Source organism: Diabrotica virgifera, chromosome 1, assembly GCF_917563875.1.
Source record: "Diabrotica virgifera virgifera chromosome 1, PGI_DIABVI_V3a".
In the NCBI taxonomy this organism is placed as follows: Eukaryota; Metazoa; Arthropoda; class Insecta; order Coleoptera; family Chrysomelidae; genus Diabrotica; species Diabrotica virgifera.
The window spans coordinates 59,843,043-59,862,698 of NC_065443.1; the positions used below are offsets into that span (position 1 = coordinate 59,843,043).

Here is a 19,656-nt window from a genome sequence, read left to right on the forward strand (position 1 = left end):
GAGAAGGACAAATATAAAATTACAAAAATAGTCGAAGACTTCTACAAAAGCTTGTACAGCTCGCAAAGCCAGCCTAATGAATCAACAAAGGAGAACGTCAAAAGAAAAATAAAAAACGTGGGATCAGAAGTACTACCAAATATAAAGGGATTCGAAATAGAAAGAGCTTTAAAAGAACTAAAAAATAATAAAGCTCCAGGACAGGACGGTATAATTGCCCAGCTCTTGAAAACAAGCAAAACAGTAACAATCCCTATACTAACAGAGCTATTTAATAAATGTCTCCATAATAGCAAGATCCCTAAAGACTGGAACGAAAGTCTAGTAATACTTTTACACAAAAAAGGGGACAAATGTGACCTACAGAATTATAGACCGATATCGTTGCTCAGTCAAGTATACAAACTATTCATGAGAATTATTAACAACCGGTTGACCTACAAAATGGACAATTACCAACCAGTGGAACAGGCTGGCTTCCGCAAAGGATATAGTACATCAGACCATCTGCTGACAATGAGAACATTGATAGAGAAGGCAAATGAATACCAACTACCCGTATTTCTTGCCTTCGTAGACTATGAAAAGGCGTTTGATAGTATCGAGATGTGGGCCATAGAACAAGCTATTAATAATTGTAGAATAGATTCGAGATATAGACAACTAATACATAATATATATGAAAATGCAACTATGATAGTACAACTAGACGAAAATACAAATCCCATCCCTATTAAGAGAGGCGTGAGACAAGGAGACGTAATATCGCCAAAGCTTTTCAACCTAGCACTAGGAGACGTCTTCAAAACGACAAATTGGTCAACCTATGGCATTAAGGCTGTTTTATCAGTTGAAGCACATTGCAATGTTAAGTGGGCGTATCACTTACTTTCGTAGACTGCTGACGTCAGACACACGTGACTCCCTATTTAAAATTGATTGGAAGTAGGGAGTGCGACCGACAATTCGATCTTTACTCAGTGGCGCCGGCGGACAAGTATTTTAATGACAACAAAATGCATTATTCTCCATTCAAATTAGTTTTGTCGGGAATACCTTTTTAGATTGATTTTATCGTAGGTAATATTTTAAAAAGAATTATCACATTTTTGTCACATAGTTTGGCCTAGGATAAACTAGTACGGCCTTCTTCTTCTTCTTCTTGTAGTGCCTATCCGTTTCGGATGTTGGCGGCCATCATGGCAATCTCTACTTTTCACACTGCTGCTCATAAAAGATTTGTAGTGGTTGTGTTGAACCACGTACGTAGATTTTTCAGCCAGGAAATCCTTCGCCTAGTACGGCCTAGCCTACACTAATTTAGCCGAGTCGAAAGTAATTTGACGAACATGTAAGGACTTTTACATGCGGGGAATTCCCAAATTACGTCCTTTATAATCCAAGAATGGTACTAAAAGTGAGAAATTTGACCTAGGCTGTCTGTCCGTCGGTCCGTCCGACCGCGAATATAACTGCTCCGTCACTATACTAGGTGGAATGACAAATAAGGTGTCAAATGAAAGCTTATAATCCAAGGATGGTACCAAAGGTGAGAAATTTGAACTAGGCTGTCTGTCCGTCGGTCCGTCCGACCGCGAAAATAACTGCTCCGTCACTATACCAGGTACAATGAAAAATGAGGTGTCAAATAAATGCTTATAATCCAAAGATGTTATTAAAGGTGAGAAATCTTAGCGAGGCTGTCTGTCCGTCTTTCCGTCCGATCGCGAATGTAATTCTTCCGTCAATGTACCAGATATAATGACAAATGAGGTGTCAAATGAAAGCTTATAATCCAAGCCTGGTACTAAAGGTGAGAAAGGACCCCGCAGAAACCTTATGGGAAATGGCTCTCTGTCAAATGCTCTGATACTTTGGATTCTGGTAGTCCTTGATATGTAGAACAAAAGACTTCATGGGCGCGTAGCTCCAAAAAATTATAGTTGTGAGATATAAGCCTCTGAAGTTATAGGTACAGTGAGGACGTTTGAGTTGAAATAAATTCATTTTCTCGAGAATGGGAGACTCTGGAGATAAATTACGAATCAGCTCGATTTTTATTTTTAAATAATAATTTTTTGGCGTATATATCATACTAGTGACGTCATCCATCTGGGCGTGATGACGCAATCGGTGATTTTTTTTTAAATAGGAATAGGGGTCGTGTGATAGCTCATTTGAAAGGTAATTCAATTCTCTATTCACTAATGTAAACATTAACATAATTATTTATACAGGGTGGCCAAAAATTTTTTTTAATTAAATTAATTGAGACAAAAAGAAGAATGTATATAATTTATTTATTTCGAAATACATTTTACTGCTGTCAGAAAACAGAAAAACAATGTTAATTTGAAAAATAAACATTGCCTTTCACTTAAATGTTCAAACTGCTAAGAGGTAGGTGGGTGGCAGCTTTAATATTGAATTTAAGCGAAAAACAATATTTATTTATCAAATACACATTTTTTTTCTGTTTTCTGACAGCAGTAAAATGTATTTCGAATTAAATAAATTATATACATTCTTCTTTTTGTCTCAATTAATTTAATTAAAAAAAATGGGACACCCTGTATAAATGATTATGTTGATGTTTATATTAGTGAATAGAGAATTAAATAGCCTTTCAAATGAGCTATCACACGACCCCTATTCCTATTTAAAAATATCATCGATTGCGTCATCACGCCCAGATGGATGACGTCACTAGTATGATATATATGCCAAAGAATTATAATTTAAAAATAAAAATTGACCTGATTCCTAATTTATCTCCAGAGTTGCCCATTCTCGAGAAAATTTATTCCAACTCAAACGTCCTCACTATACCTATATCTTCAGAGGCTTATATCTTAGAACTATGATTTTTTGGAGCTACGCGTCCATGGAGTCTTTTGTTCTACACATCAAGAACTACCACAATCCTAAGTTTCAGAGCATTTGACAGAGAGCCATTTCCCATAAAGTTTCTGTGGGGTCATTTGTTCTAGGACTTCCGGTTCTAGACGCTCACTTCAGGCCAAACTAGTTTGGGCTTTAGTAACATTCTTGGATTATAAGCTTTTATTTGACACCTCATTTTTCATTCTACCTGGTATAGTGACAGAGCAGTTATATTCGCGGTCGGACGGACCGACAGACAGACAGCCTAGGTGAATTTTGTCACTTTTAGTACCATCCTTGGATTATAAGCTTTCATTTGACACCTCATTTGTCATTCTACCTGGTATAGTGACGAAGCCGTTATATTCGCGGTCGGACAGATCGACAGACAGACAGCCTAGGTCAAATTCCTAACTTTTAGTAGCATCCTTGGATTATAAGCTTTCATTTAACACCTTGCTGAAAAATCTACGTACGTGGTTCAGCACAACCACTACAAGTCTTTTCAGAGCAGCAGTGAGAAAAGTAGAGATTGCCATGATGATCGCCAACATCTGAAACGGATAGGCACTACAAGAAGAATAAGAAGAAGGCCGTACTAGTTTATCCTGAAGTGTGAATCTTTATTATATCAGGATAAACTAGTTTGGCCTGAAGTGCGTCTTTATATCAGGATAAACTAGTTTGGCCTGAAGTGTGTTTATTTATATCAGGATAAACTAGTTTAGCCTACGCGTGATATGATAAACTAGTTTGACCTAGGTCATACTAGTTTATCCTAGGCGGTTAGGACAAAGTAGTTTGGCCTAGGCCAAACTAGTTTGTCCTGAAATCGGGTTTGGCCGGTAATATACATTATTTTAATATATTTATAGGTTGCAGTTACATAAGAAAAGTATCCAATTGAATAAAACACAAATCGTGGATAATAGTATAATTTTCTGTCTTATTTTAAAACACCCTGGGACTCATTTCTTATCTTGTCAACTTATATCCCTAAACTAATGTAAATACTTAAAAATACGCGTAAACTAAAGAACTTGTAACTTATACCACTAAACTAATAATATATTAAGTACTTAAAAATACCCGTAAACTAAATAAGTTTAATGTTTTCAAAATAACTAAGAATACTGTAAACTGTAAACACTAAGCAAGTTGATGAAGAAAATACAAGAATGAATAACTGGAAATGGATTCTAATTCAAGCGAACTGACCGACTGACGGTACGTTCATGAGATTTGTCGTCACGAAGGCGATAACGATGAAACTAAGCGCCAATGCTGCGTACCACGTTTCATTATTAGATTTCAATATTTTTAGCAAATTTTCTTCAAAGTTGGAACACGCTTTTCTCGATTATTACTGGACACAGAAAGGTGAAAAAAAAATCAACGATTACAGAAAAAAAAACTCTTTCAAGTGATGGGAGTAAAAAGTTTGGTTATAATAGAACGTTAAACATTATAATCTAATTTTTCAACAGAATTTTCAAAAAAATAAAAAAAGTAAAACCATCATTTTAAAGGCAACATAATTTCGAATAACGTGTCCAAATTTCAAGACATTCTGTCGGTAAATAACCGAGAAAACACTGTCCCTAAGTTTTGGTGCACCGATAAAACAGCCTTAACGTTAATGGCAAGAAGCTAAACCACCTCAGATTCGCTGACGACATTGTGATTATAGCGAGCTCATTCGAGGAACTGCAAATTATGATGGAGGAACTCGCAGGCAGCTCCCAATACGTCGGTCTGAAAATGAACATGAAGAAAACAAAAATAATGACAAACACAGATGACCCCAGACGCATAACTATAAATGGCAGTGAGATAGAAAAAGTCCAGGAATATATCTACCTAGGCCAAATCCTGAAACTAGACAAAGAAAACCAAAGTGCGGAAATTAATAGGAGAGCAAGACTAGCATGGGCAGGATTTGGAAAACTTGGTTGGATACTTAATAACCGCAAAATACCTCAATATTTGAGGACCAAAGTGTTCAACCAGTGCATCCTTCCTATCATGACATATGGGTGTCAAACCTGGACCCTAACCAAGGCAAATATGAATAAACTAGCCACAACAGAAAGAGCTATGGAAAGAGCAATGTTAGGTATACGACTGTCAGATAAAAAGAGGAACGACTGGGTAAGATCAAAAACAAAAGTCGAGGACATAACAACAAAAGTTGTCAAACTTAAATGGAGCTTCGCAGGCCACACTGTTAGACAAAAAGACCAACGTTGGAATGCAACGATACAACATTGGAGACCTTACCAAAGTAAACGACCGAGAGGAAGACCACAGATGAGATGGGTTGATGATATTAAAATAGTAGCCGGAACGAATTGGAAATATGTTGCTCAGGATAGAGACCGATGGAAGGAGTTGGGAGAGGCCTATGTCCAAACGTGGACGATAGAAGGCTAAGAAGAAGAAGAAGAAGCCTTGGTATCTTCACAGAGAATAACATAAAATTATGGTATCAAAAATATTAAAGTAGCAAATAGACTTCCGAACGGTAAGGTTGTATCCGAGACGTTCTTATCAACGAGTAATTAAATTAGTAAATTAAGGATATTATTTATCGTGAGTGATGTCCGACGATCTAATTAAATGGTCGTTATGTTATCACAAAACCAGAAACCAAAAGTCGAACCAACTGAGGCAATATTAGTCCAGGAAAAGAACGTTTTATTTTCAGAAAATGCACAACGTTCGCAAAATGAACAAGCATTATATAATGCATGGGTTCAATCAGAAAATAATGTTCAAAAACTTAATATAGATAATCAGCGGCTAAATCAAATAATTATCGCAATGGAGCAAAGATTAGCAAAGCTTGAGAATACCCAACAAGATATAGGGTCAACAGCAAGCGCCGATAAAACAAAAACCGAAGAAAAAACAGATAAATCTGAATATTTTACCGATGAAGAAGATTTAGCCAACGAAACGGAGTGGATAAGACAAAAGAACAGGAGGACCAAAAAACGCAAAATGGATACTTCATTATCTGCTCCCTCTCCAGAGAAAGCAACAGCAGTAAAGCAAATTCAAAAGCCAAAACTGCCACCACCGGTTGTAGTAGAAGGTTTCGAAGATGCTGCCAACTTAAGTAAGACTCTAGTCGATGCTAGTATTAAATTCACCATGACAATAATAAACAGTGAAGTCATAAAGATCAATACACCCGACAGTAATGAGTATAGAAAACTAATAAACAGTTTAAACACGAGTAAACTTTCCTATCACACATATGAAAATAAACAAGAAAGACCAATCAGAGTAATGGGTAAGAAACTACATCATTCCTATCAGCCAAATGACATAGTAAAGGAGCTACAAAGAAGAGGATATAAAGCTATATAAGCTGATAAGAAATTGAAGTGGAGAACTAAAAAACCTCTTGATATGTTCATCCTGACGTTCAGACAAGATGAAGATATAAACAAAATCTTTGGAATAACTGACATTTTGAGCATGAGAGTAGAAATTGAACCACTAAGGAGCTTGAAGCTGGTACCACAGTGAAAAAGATGCCAGGCTTATGGTCATACCTGGAAATATTGTAATAAGGAACCAAGATGTGTTAAATGCATCGGTAAGCATATGTAAGCACCTTACCAAAGATTGTCCGAAACCACTAAAAGAGGAACCAAAGTGTATCCATTGTGGTGAAAATCATCCTGCAAGCTACCGAGGATGTTATGTAGCCAAAAAAATACAAAAGCTGAGAAATCAGAGAACAAATAAGGCTAGTCTACCAAAACCACCACAAAGGGCCAATGAGAAGAAAAAGCCAAAAGCACAAAACGTCACTGTAAATAGAAAATACAGTGATGTAGTTAATAATGTAAAACAAACGGACCAAGAATTGGAAACCTCTTTATGTGAAGGATTTAGAAACTTAATAGACTTCTCCCCTACAACAGTTAAAGTTAACTTAAATGTTTTATTGTTGAACATTCAGGTAATTATACCTAGATATTCTGAATTAAGATATCTTAATAATGAAATAATCAATCAGCTATTAAACAAATATCAAATGTATACTGCTATTTACACAGATGCATCAAAAGATCCTTATGGCACAGGTGCGGCGTTTATTGTCCCACTGCAAGTACAACGCAGATTTAAATTGAGTAGAAAAACATGCATTTTTACAGCAGAAGCGTTTGCTATTTTGAAAGCTATAGAATTTATAATGGAAAATGACATTTAATACTCCATAATTTTTTCTGATTCACTTTCGGTTTTAAATAGTTTACAATCACATTTACAAATCAACTCCGCATATAGTCATCCTTACATAGCCAAAATAAAAACTTTGCTCTCTCTCTCAAATGCAAAAAACTAGAAAATTTATTTTTGTGTGGGTGAAAGCACACTTAGGTATCGCATTCAATGAACAAGTTGATAAAGCGGCTAAAGAAAGCATACTTATTAACATTAGATGAGAGAATAAATATTGCTAAGGATAATTTATATAAAAAATGGTCTAAACAATACAAACATTTTATTTTGACAAAAGGCACAAGATATACATGGCTAGAACCCGATATTCGAAAAAATTACTGGTTTAAAAATTACGATTATCCGAGAAGTTCCATAACAACCATATCTCGGATGAAATTTGGACATGCTTGCTATCCGGCATATTTATACAAAATAAAAACAATTGATAACAATCTTTGTGATATTTGCAATGAAACGGCGGACTTGGATCATATATTTTTTAATTGTAAGAAGTACACACATCAGTCGGACATTCTTACAAAAAATTTAAGAAGTTTAAACGTTTACGGTCCCTATAATGTTATGTATCTTTTGGCACTGAGTGATAAACGTATTTTTGATTTTATTTTGTTTTTCCTATATGACTGTAAAATTAAGTTATAGAATGACTAGATTAGGCTTGTGACCTTAAATGTCTTTCCTTTTGATTTCCTACATGCCTGCCTTACCTTGTGGGGTGGGTATATAGGTAATCAATAATTATTAAGAAAAAAGAAAAACCCTTGAATGAGAAAAGTGTGACCCTCGTCCTTATCCCAAAATTTTTATTAAGATTAATTTAGCAAAAATTCACTTTGAAAATAAAATGTTTATTATATCTATTCTTAACAAAAAGGACGGTCAGACTTAGATAACCTTAACTTAGATTACTAATTAGATAGTTTAGATAAGATATATTATGTTTATGTATGTACTATTTACTTTGTTTCTGGCCGCATGGTCTAATCCTAAAGCCTATAAAAAAAAGAATTGGAAACCGAGAATACATTAAAAATAATATTAGAAAAACTTATCAAGATAGATGATAAAATAACACAAATAGATATACGCGTTACTAGATTGGAACATAGCGCTAAAGGAGCTATACCGAAAATTCGAAATGGCCAAGCAACTACGAATCATGGAATGGAATGCAAATGGGCTTCTACAACATAAAAATGAACTGCAAACTATCCTAGATACAGAAGAAGTTGATTTATGTCTCATAGATGAATAAGCTGAAACACATTTCACGAAACAATCTTTTATCAAGTTTAGAGGATACAGGGTATACCACACTATACATCCTGACAATGCAGCAAAAGGAGGCAGCGCACTAATAATAAAAGACAACATTGAACATTATGAGGAGCTAAAATATGAAACAAAACACATACAAGCAACTACGGTATGTGTCAAACTCAAAACTAATTGCGAAGTTAATGTAAGCTCAATTTATAGCCCCCCTAGGCATTCCATTAAAAAAGAACAGTATGTAGAATATTTGAAAAGTTTGCGAAAAAGATATACAGTCGGAAAAATGAAAGAATACCCATGAACGATCACATCAATCATTTATTTTGTATTTGCTGTCATTTTCTATAAATGACAAATGTTTGTTATAGAAAAAGACAGCAAATACAAAATAAGTGATTGATGTGATCGTTCATGGGTATTCTTTCATTTTTCCGACTGTATCATTGGAGGTGACTTTAATGCAAAGCACACCCAATGGGGATCAAGATTAACAACAACTAAAGGAAAAGAGTTACTGGCAGCCATAAAAGAACAGAAATGTGAAGTAATATCAACAGGTAGACCGACTTATTGGCCAACAGATACAAACAAAATACCGGACTTAATTGATTTCTTTGTTATTAAAAATATTTCATCCAATTATGTAGATATTAATGAAGGTTGGGATATGAATTCAGATCATTCACCCATAATACTCACTGTGAGTGACACGATTATCAAAAAGGATTGTAACCCAATACTAACAAATAAACTAACAGACTGGGAAAGTTTTAGATCAATTCTTGAAGATAGAACTGAATTAGCAGTACCATTAAAAAAACCTGAACAACTAGATGAGGAAGTTGAGTTGCTTGTACAAAATATACAAAAATCAGCATGGAAAAGTACTCCTACTATAAGATCAAACGTCAAAGGAAACAACTATCCGAAAGAAATTAAAAAGTTAATTAAAGAGAAAAGAAAACTTAGAAGGAAGTGGCAACAAACCAGAGCACCCCAAGATAAAACAAATTTAAACAATGCTAGTCAAAAACTTAAAAGAGAGATTCAAAATATAAAAAAAGAGTCGATCAGTTATTACCTGAGAGAGTTGACGGATGATAGTAGCACGGAGTACTCTCTATGGAAAGCAACAAAAAGGCTAAAAAGACCAGTAACCCATTATACACCCATTAAACTAGAAGACGGTAGCTGGGCTAGAAGTAATGAGCAAAAGGCAGAGAGATTTGCCACATATTTAGAAAATACGTTAAAACCGCATGATGACCAAAATAATGATCAAATATCGATAGAGCCTAATCAGACAGAGGAGAGAATCAGACCAACATCCCCGAAGGAAGTAGCTGATGAAATAAAAGACAATATAAATCCTAAGAAGGCACCAGGATATGATCTAATTACTGGAGAATTACCAAAAAACCTGCGTCGTAAAGCCTTAGTCAAATTGACCAACATCATCAATGCTGCATTTAGATTGCGATATGTTCCAAATTTATGGAAAACAGCTGAGGTTATAATGATACCAGAACCAGGAAAATCACCAAATGAAGTGTCTTCATATAGACCATTATCACTTTTACCAGTGATGTCGAAGCTTTTTGAGAAACTTCTGCTAAAAAGAATAAAACCAATAATAGAAGAGAAAAAATTATTCCAAACCACCAATTTGGCTTCAGAAATAAACATTCTACGATTGATCAGGTACACAGAATTACTAACGTAATTGAGAAATCATTAGAAGAAAAGAAAGTCTGTTCTACAATCTTTTTAGACGTAGCTAAGGCCTTCGACAAAGTATGGCATGAAGGTTTAGTCTACGAACTCAAAATTCTTATGCCTAAACAATACTCAGAAATTTTACAATCATATACAGATTCGGCACTTTTTTAACTACCCTATGGGTTATTCAGTGTGTGGAATAAAGATAATATTTAATTGTGTGAATACAAGTGAGATGCAGTCACGATCTCGAATGAGTGGGTTTGATCTTGAAACAGTGTTGCTACATTTCTGTTACATCTTTCCTTCTAAAATATTAGTGAGATACATAAGAGTAAAATAATATTTAATTTCACTAGAGTTCATTGTAAAATTAAAATTAATATTGTCACAAAAAAAACTTAAATAAAGTAGCAATGTAATAGTTATTTTCTAAGCGATTCTATTAATTACTTAATTAGTTAACAAAGAACATTGACTTAAGGAATTGATGCGTGGCAACTATGCGTTATTCCTCTCAATTCGTAGCAAAAGAAGCCACGCCCGCCTGCCAAAATTAAACTTCAGTTCAGTCCGATATCCTCTGCCGGTGCGATATGTGACTTAAGGGTCTGCATCGCGCCAAGGGAACCGAATGAAACTAACTACATACTTGCACGATTGCAGCTTTCTATGCATATCTACGCGGTATTTACGAATGGATTCTTATTTTTATAAGTTTATGGATACGTATTTAAAACATATTTCACCTAAAACATTGTTCTATTTCTTCTATTGTTCTATCTAATAAAAAGCTTCTATTTTTTGTGGCATTTACTTATGTAATTTATTATTCTAAATGGGAAATAAGCCACAATTTAACTTAAAAAACTCCTACTTCGAATGTCGTTGTCAAAATACAAAATATTATCTAATAAATTGAACAAAAATGTTGTAGGCATCCTTCGCTTGATTTCTTCCGTCATGACGTTTTCTTTGGCGATCAGGGTGCCTAAGTATGTGAATTTGTCCACCGCTTTAAAGGTAGAGTTATCAACAGTGAATTGGTGACCGATGTTTCTGGCTCTAATGTTGGGTGTTGATGCCATCGTCTTAGTTTTCTCCTCGTTTACTTGCAGCCCTATATTTTTTGAAGCATTTGAGAAGGTGACATTTCTTCTAGCTTGCGTGTTGTCGGGAAACTAGGTCCACGTCATCTACATATGCCAAAATTTGAGATGATTTATTAAAAATATTTCCTCTGTTGTCTATTCGGGCATTTCAACCGACTTTTCCAGAGCTATGTTGAAAATGAGACACACCAGCGCATCTCCCGGTCGCAGCCCAACATGCGTTTCAAACGCCATTGTTCGCCCTGTATTTCGACTTTACAACTTTACGCATTGTAGCCTTAACCAATATTATCAGTTTATCAGGGATGTGGAATTCATCCATGGCTTCATACAATTTAATATTTGTCCTTATTTCGTTGCATATATAGGTCGTCGTCGAGATTTCCGTCCAGCATTTTCAACTTTAGATTTCGTAACTATGGATTTTTACGGGGTTGGGTAGTTAACCCAACGCCAAACCCCCTTTTCGGAGGGCCATTTCACCCGCTCTCGTCAGTTCCCGACCCAACTTTCCACCCGGGCTTGGATACCGGATCTCTAGGTTGGGTTACTCGGTTAAGAGAGGACACCAACGTGAAGGTGAGAGTCGGATTTGAGTAGAAGAGGCTAATTGGAGTACACTGGAATCAACTCCATGTTTTCGCATTCTACCCCTTTATCCCCCAAAAAAATTTTTAACCTAAATAACAAAATAAGTACTTTTTTATAAAAATATAACCAACATAACAATAACAATTCTAAATAATTAAATTAAAATTAAAGTCATTTTAAAAAATATTTTTTTTATAAGAAAACCAACTGAAAAATTTATTCTAAATAATTAAATTAAAATTAAAGGCAAAAACAATTCTAAACAAGTAAATATTCGAAAAAATCACCCTCTTGCAGTGAACAAAAACCGAATCGATCATACAATGACGATCTCATTGCATTCAGCCATAGCCACCTTTACTTTACAAGCCATGAAGTTGAAACTTGGCAACATCTAAGCGTAGACCGGTTAATTCTGACAGTTCTCATTTATTTTTAAATGTTTTTAAATAATATTCACTGTATTTACAGAAAAACTCAAACATTTTACAATATTTCGTGCTCCAAATTATAAAGAATATTAAAAGGTATGTATTAAGATGATTTTAGTTCAATATAATATATTTTTATATACTATATTTTATAGTATAATATATTTTTATATAAACTTACGTGCATATAGAAATGCGTCCACTTAAAATTATTGTCTTTATTTTTGATGTCTTATATTTACTAAACCTGTTGGCCGATTCAAGTGATTTTTTTAATATGTTATAGCCTGATTCTTTAACAATACGCTGTAATAATATTGTTGCTAAGCAGTTAATTCTAAACCCCAACACTTCACATCAAACCATGTGAGAAATTGTTGTTATAGTTATTTCTAGCGATATTTGTATATAATTTAAAATAAGATATTATTTATTTAAAATAAAGTATTTTACACATATTCTTGTTATTGGTTTTTTTTTTGTATAATAATAATAATATATTAAAACCCAACTATAGACTCTGGTTTTCTTAATAACATTCTGTTTTTTTTTATTATTTCGTTTATGTTGGATAATAAAAAAAAGTTAGCTACTTTAACAACTAGATTTTTGTTCTTTATCAATTCAGGGTGTTTCTAAATAAGTGCGAAAAACTTTAAAGGGAAAGGAACAAAATGCAAAATTTTGACGCCTGTCAAAATTTTCAGTGTATTTTAAATGCAATCATTTTTTTCGAATCCTGAGAAAACTAATAAGTATTTTTGAAAAATTTAAACGCTGAATGAAAGATTACTTTATTACCGAGGGCCGAAAGTCCCTTAGAATGAATGAAAAGTTGTTTTTGAATGACATATTTGAAACTAAAAATCACACTAAATTTTCTTAATTTTTCGCCCCTGTAACTTATTAAAATAAACATAGAAGTCTTCAGGGACTTTCGGCCCTCGGTCCTAACGTAATCTTTCATTCTGCGTTTAAATTTTTGAAAAATACTCATTAGTTTTCTTAGGATTCGAAAAAAATTAATCCCATGTATATTCTTGTTATTGGTTTTTTTTGTATAATAAACGTTACTTACAAGGAAGTACTTTTAATTTTATTTTGTACAAACTTCTAATTAATAATATTTTCTTGTTCGACTCAAAAAATACTATAAATTTTACCAGAATTTCTACTTTAAAATTGTGTTTTCAAAAGCGGTAGTCCGAAAGTCGGACTACGCACGTCATCAGTTGCGATGTTGCCTTTTTCTCTTCATGGCTTGTTAAGTAAAGGTGGCTATGATTCAGCTGATCTGGCTCTACCTCACTGCAGAGCTGAACAATTTTTTGTTGTAATTCTGCTAAAGTGGTTGCTCGTTCAAATTCATGCTGATATATGTTGGATTTTAGCATACCCCAGAAATAAAAATCTAAAGGTGCTAAGTCTGGTGATCTAGGGGGCCATTCTATTGTCCCTCGAGTAGAAATTAATCGTCCCGGGACTGTTTGTTCCAAATAATTTCTGACTGCGGCTGAATTGTGTGCTGGCAACCATCCTGTTGAAACCAGACATCGTCGAAGTTGGGCGCGACGTTTCGAATTGCGGGAATAATCTGATTTTGCAATAATTCTAGGTACTTACGTCCATTCAGATTTCCCATAATAAAAAATGGACCAATTATATGATCGCTATAAAGTCCAGTCCACACATTTAATTTTTTTGGGTATTGTGTTCGCACAGCAATACTCAATTGTTTATTTTTCCTAGACTAATAGCGGACGACAAATGGATTATGACGTCTGTGATGAAGATTCATCGGTAAACACAATATTTTTTAAAAAGTTATTGTCGACATAATCATAGCTTGACAAAATTGCATACGTTTAAAATGATCGTCTGGGAAAAGTTCTTGTGTGGTTTGCACTTTATAGCACTTGTATCCATTTCGCTTTAAAATGTTCCTCACAGTGCTCTCCTTTAGGTCAACTTCGTCGGCAATTTGTCTGCTCGAACAAGGCTTTTCCTCAGCAGCTAAGCAGACTTGCATTTCGCGAGCTTCGCGTTCGACAGAAATTACTTTCGGTCGTGGTTGATTCGCAGGACATTTTCTACAGTTATTTATGCAACCAAAATTTTCGAAATTTTTAATTATTGACCGGACTGTTTTTTTTTGTTGGAATTGGGCGATTTTCAAAATCACCAATAAATAAATGTATTATTGTCAGAATAGAATGTCCCACATAATACCATTTTATCATTTGGATCTTTTCTTCTCGTTTATAAAAGTTTGGCATGTTAATTATTTTTTAATTTTCAACCTTATGTGACAACAGCTTGTAAATGTAAACAATAGAACCTGAAATCTGAAATTCGACCTGTTGAACGCGAAAATACGAAAAATAGAAGCAAATCATAAGCCCCGCCTAGCCTTTTAGGGAAATGAGGGGAATATTGCTGTCTGTCTAGTAAAGTTGCGCTGTTGTCACTCATCAATTTGTAAAGTCAGTGTTCTGTGTTAATTAATCCAGTAATTGATGGAATCGTTTAAAAAATAACAATTACATGACTACTTCATTTAAGTTTTGTTGGGACAATATTAATTTTCATTCGACAGTAAACTGTAACGGATTTAAATATTATTTTACATTCAATATCCGACTAATATTTTAGAAGGAATGATATAACAGAAATATAGCAACACTGTCGAATTGTCAGACTCGTTACTTGACTGGAGTGGGGAGACGATCCACAACATGAGTGGATTGTGTCTCACTCGCATTCAAACAATTAAGTATTATCTTTATTCCACACACTGAATAACCCATAGGGTAGTTAAAAAAGTGCCGAATCTGTATATCTGACAGATATTTCAGAATTAAGCAAGAAGACGTGTACACTGATCTAAAAGAAATCAGAGCAGGAGTCCTTCAAGGAAGCGTATTAGGTCCTGTTCTCTACCTGTTATACACATACGATATACCTGAAATGGAAAATGATACTATAGCCACATTTGCAGATGACACCGCTATCTTAGCAGTAGGTGATACCATCGAAGAAGCAGCAGAAAAATTACAGTTGGCAATAAATAAAATACACAACTGGACTAAAAAATGGAAAATCAAATTAAATGAATCTAAATCTATTCATGTCAATTTTACAAATAAAAAAATCGAAAACATTCCAATTAGAATAAATGATGCCCAAATACCATATGCATCTTCTGAAAAATATTTAGGTATCACACTTGATGCAAGGCTTCGCTGGAAAGTCCACATTAAAAAGAAAAGGGAAGAATTAGGTATCCGTTACAAAAAAATGTATTGGCTGATGGGAAGAAACTCTGCATTGTCCACATATAACAAAATACTTCTATACAAACAAATACTTAGACCAGTATGGATGTATGGTTGCCAACTCTGGGGCTGTGCCAATTCAAGTAATATTCAGATTATCCAGAGATTCCAGAATAACATCGTTGATGCTCCTTGGTATATCCGAAATGTCGACCTCCACAAGGATCTTGAGATGGAAGATGTAGACAAAGTTATCAAGAAGATGGCAGGTAGTCACGAACAACGGCTCCATAGTCATGTAAACATCGAGGCCATCCAGCTCCTCGATAATACTGAGCTAGAAAGAAGACTCAAACGAAGAAAACCGTTTGAGTTAGTGTAAAGTGTTAGTGTAAAAGCAGAGCATAGTGTTGTATTGTGTGTTAGTTTTAGTTTTAAAATGCATACTTGTTAAAAAAAATAAGAGGACACCATAGGGTTAATATCTTAGATTATGTATCATTTAGTAATATAAGTTAAAGAAGAACTGATAATTGGTCAACTGATGACCAGATTTCAGTAGTCTAAACACAGCTTGTGTTTAATAAAAAAAAAATATTAAAACTTTACCTGTACATCTCCCCACTCCTAACATTATTATCCACAGTTCCTCCAAAAATAAACATAGCATCTCCAACCACAGCTGCTGCATGGAACAATCTACCAGATGGAACAAATGATTCTACATCTGGTAAAACAACAGACCATTTTTGTGAGTCTAAATCAAAACAGTGCAGATCATTGGACAGAGTCGAATCAGCTGCTCCCCCAAATACATAAAGGTGTCTGTCAAATGCAACCATTGTGTGACCATATCGACGAGCAGGTGGAGCTGGAGCTCCTCGCAGTATGTGTTCTGTAGATATTCGTGTCCAACTGAAAAAAAGTAAATCTACTATAGCCCAGTAAATGAACAAGAAATTCGGCGATACCGTGTAATTTTCAGGGGCAACTCCGAATTGCATGGAAATTTGGATTTAGGTTCTACTTACCCTCCACTTGAAAGTTGAAATTGTGCCGTTGGTTGCTTTTACTTGGAGGGTGACAGTCACCCCTTCTCGGGGATGACAAAACATACGTTCAAATTAAGACCGGAAATGGATAAATTGACTGATTTTAAGCAACTTTTGTTCTATAGAGTTTTTTACGCAAGTCAATACTTTTCGAGTTATTTGCCATTGAAAATGTTGATTTTTCGACAAAAAAACTACGTCTTCAGACGGTTTTTCGCAAATAACTCAAAAAAGTAAATATTTTATCGAAAAAAATATCCTTAGCAAAAGTGTAGCTTATAAAAAACCCAAAAAAATGGTGTATCAGTAAAGTTTATCAATCAAATAAAAACAAAGTTGTAGCTCATGAAAAGTACGTTCTTATTCGTCTAATTCCAAATCGAATATTTCAAGGTGAAATCACCGAAAAATTAAGCACTTTTCGGGAAAAACCCATTTAAACTTTTTTAAAGTGTTTATAAAAAGCTTTGTTTTAATTGTTAACAAAAGTTTTAGCATTAAAAATAAGCGAGTTACGCTCAAAATAAAGTTGGCCCTCTTTTTTTTTGTAAAAAAATCATGAAAATCTCGCCGTGTTTAGCTCCCAAAATGAAATTAATCGCTACCGCTTTACAAACAATTTACTTACCTATCTATTTTTTATATGATCTGTCAGTCTCACCGGTTTAAAGTGTTTATTTTTGAAAGGGTTATAATTGAGAAAGCTTGAATGGGTCACTAATCACGAGTGTATGCAAATTTTGAACAGCCATATCTTAATCAATGTTTGTCTTACGGTGAAACAAAATGAAACTAGCATATTTATAATAGCAAAACCTACATTTTTTTACTCTTTAAGATTTTTCTTATCACTAATACCTTTTAAGTTATTTTGAAAAAATAAAAATTTTAAAAAAATTTTAGAAATTTTTTTTATACTATAAAACCAAATGTTTTCAAAAATAAGCACTTTAAACCAATCAAACTTACAGATCATATAAACAATACACATACAGTTAAAATAAATGGTAAAGCCAAACGATTCATTTCATTTAAGTTGCTAAATAGAGGGAGGTTTTCACGATTTTTTTTTACCAAAAAAAAAAGGGCCAACTTTTTTTTTCAGTGTAACTCGTTTATTTTTGATGCTGTAAACTTTTGTAAAAAAAATAAACTTTTTTCGATACTTTAAAAATGTTAATAAGGTTTTCCCGAAAAACGCTTCTTTCTTCGGTGATTTCGCGTTGAATTATTAGATTTGGAATTAGACGAATAAGAACGTATTTTTCATGAGCTACAACTTTGCTTCTACTCAATTTGTAGACTTTACTGGTAAACCATTTTTTTCGTTTTTTATAGCCTACACTTTTTCTGAAAATATTTTTTTCGATAAAATATTTATTTTTGAGTTATTTGGGAAAAACGGTCTGAAAACGTAGTTTTTTTGTCGAAAAATCAGCATTTTAAATCGCGGATAACTCGAAAAGTATTGACTTACGTAAAAAACTTTATAGAACAAAAGTTGCTTAAAATAAGTCAATTTATCCATTTCCGGTCTTATTTTAAACACGCGTTTTTCACCCCCGAGAAGGGGTGACTGTCACCCCCAAGTAAAAGCAACCAACGGCACAAATTCAACTTTGAAGTGAAGGGTAAGTAGAACCTAAATCCAAATTTTCATGCAATTCGGAGTTGCCTCTGAAAATTACACTCCAACACGGTCATTTATTGGGCTACTAAGAAAAAGGGGAATAATAAGAACACACATTTAACACAAAATTATAACAGTACTTACGTTTTTTCTTTAAAGCTGAATTGAAAGAGAGAATTTGTTATCTTTGCTCCACTTTGACCACTAAAGACAAACATACAGTCTCTAGCTACTGCTACTGGAAAGTTACAACAAGTCGGTGGACATTCTCCTTTTTGGTCAACTTCTTCCCAACTTTTTGCCTCACCCTAGTTTAAACAATAAGAATTAATAACAAAAAAGCAAAAAATTGATAATACCTACAAAAGTTTTTTATAATACAGGGTGATTGATTAGTAGGGTAAAGCTCAATAGCTCCGGTATAGTAATAGATAGCAATAAAAGTTAATAACAAAAATTTTAGCCACCTTTAGCTTCACATTACAAAATTAGTTAGAATGTTACAGGGTGTTCGATAACACAGTGGCAGACCAAACTTATGTTGTTTTAAATGGAACACCCTATATTTTATTTTAAATTCGAAATCCTGTTAACTTCTCCATCACAAAAATATAAAGGTTTGTTATGTTATACAGGGTATTTACAAAGTTATAACCAATTTTATATGAAAATCGTAACAAGTTCAACTCCCTGTATAAATAAAAATAAGCAAAACAACAATGGTTTATTAATGCCATATTTTTTAACGTATTGTCAAAATTTTCAAGAATGGTCGATATTGCTAATTTTCTTTATATCAAATACAGGGTGAGTCAAAACGCAAGTACATTATTTTCTCAGTAATTTTAAATGGAACACCCTGTATTTTATATCACTATTGAAAAGTACCATTACCGTACTTTAATTTTTAGATAACATTCCCTATGTCTAAATTTATTAGTTTTCGAGATATTTTCATTTTTCAATGGACCAGTAGCGTGGCCACTAAAATCGCCAGAATTTAATAAACTGGACTGATTTCTTTGGGGTTACGTTAATAATGAAGTTTATAAAATACCTCCAACAACAAGGGATGAGATGAAAAATAGAATACAAAGTGTATTTCGATGTGTTAATTTACAAATGCTCCGTAGAGTAAGTAGCTCATTCAATGATCGTTTTTAGGCGTACATAAATGTGTTAGGAGATAATTTTGAACACCTTATGTAATTAAATATTAAAAATATTTTATTAAAAGTAGCTTCAAATTTTTTCAAACATGTTTTTTTGCAAAATTTATTACTGATAAATTATGTTTCGTTCTTTATTTGTTACATTGTTACATTTACATACAAAAGTAGTGTTTAATTGTCTTCACAAAATATTGTATTTTGTGTTTGTGTGTTTTTTTGTAAAATTTATTACTAATTTTCTTTGTTTATTTGT

At 33.7% G+C, this 19,656-nt stretch overlaps 1 protein-coding gene across 1 annotated transcript in view; it reads right to left on the reverse strand.

The window, feature by feature from the left end:
* The window catches only part of LOC114331354 (leucine-zipper-like transcriptional regulator 1), a 75,694-nt gene that overhangs the window by 44,153 nt on the left and 11,885 nt on the right, over positions 1–19,656 (reverse strand). Inside the window, exons 4-5 of the mRNA XM_028280902.2 lie at positions 18,376–18,539; positions 16,159–16,464 (exon numbers count right to left, since the gene is read on the reverse strand). Coding sequence (XP_028136703.1) covers positions 16,159–16,464; positions 18,376–18,539 — 470 coding nt within the window. The remainder of the gene's footprint in view (positions 1–16,158; positions 16,465–18,375; positions 18,540–19,656) is intronic.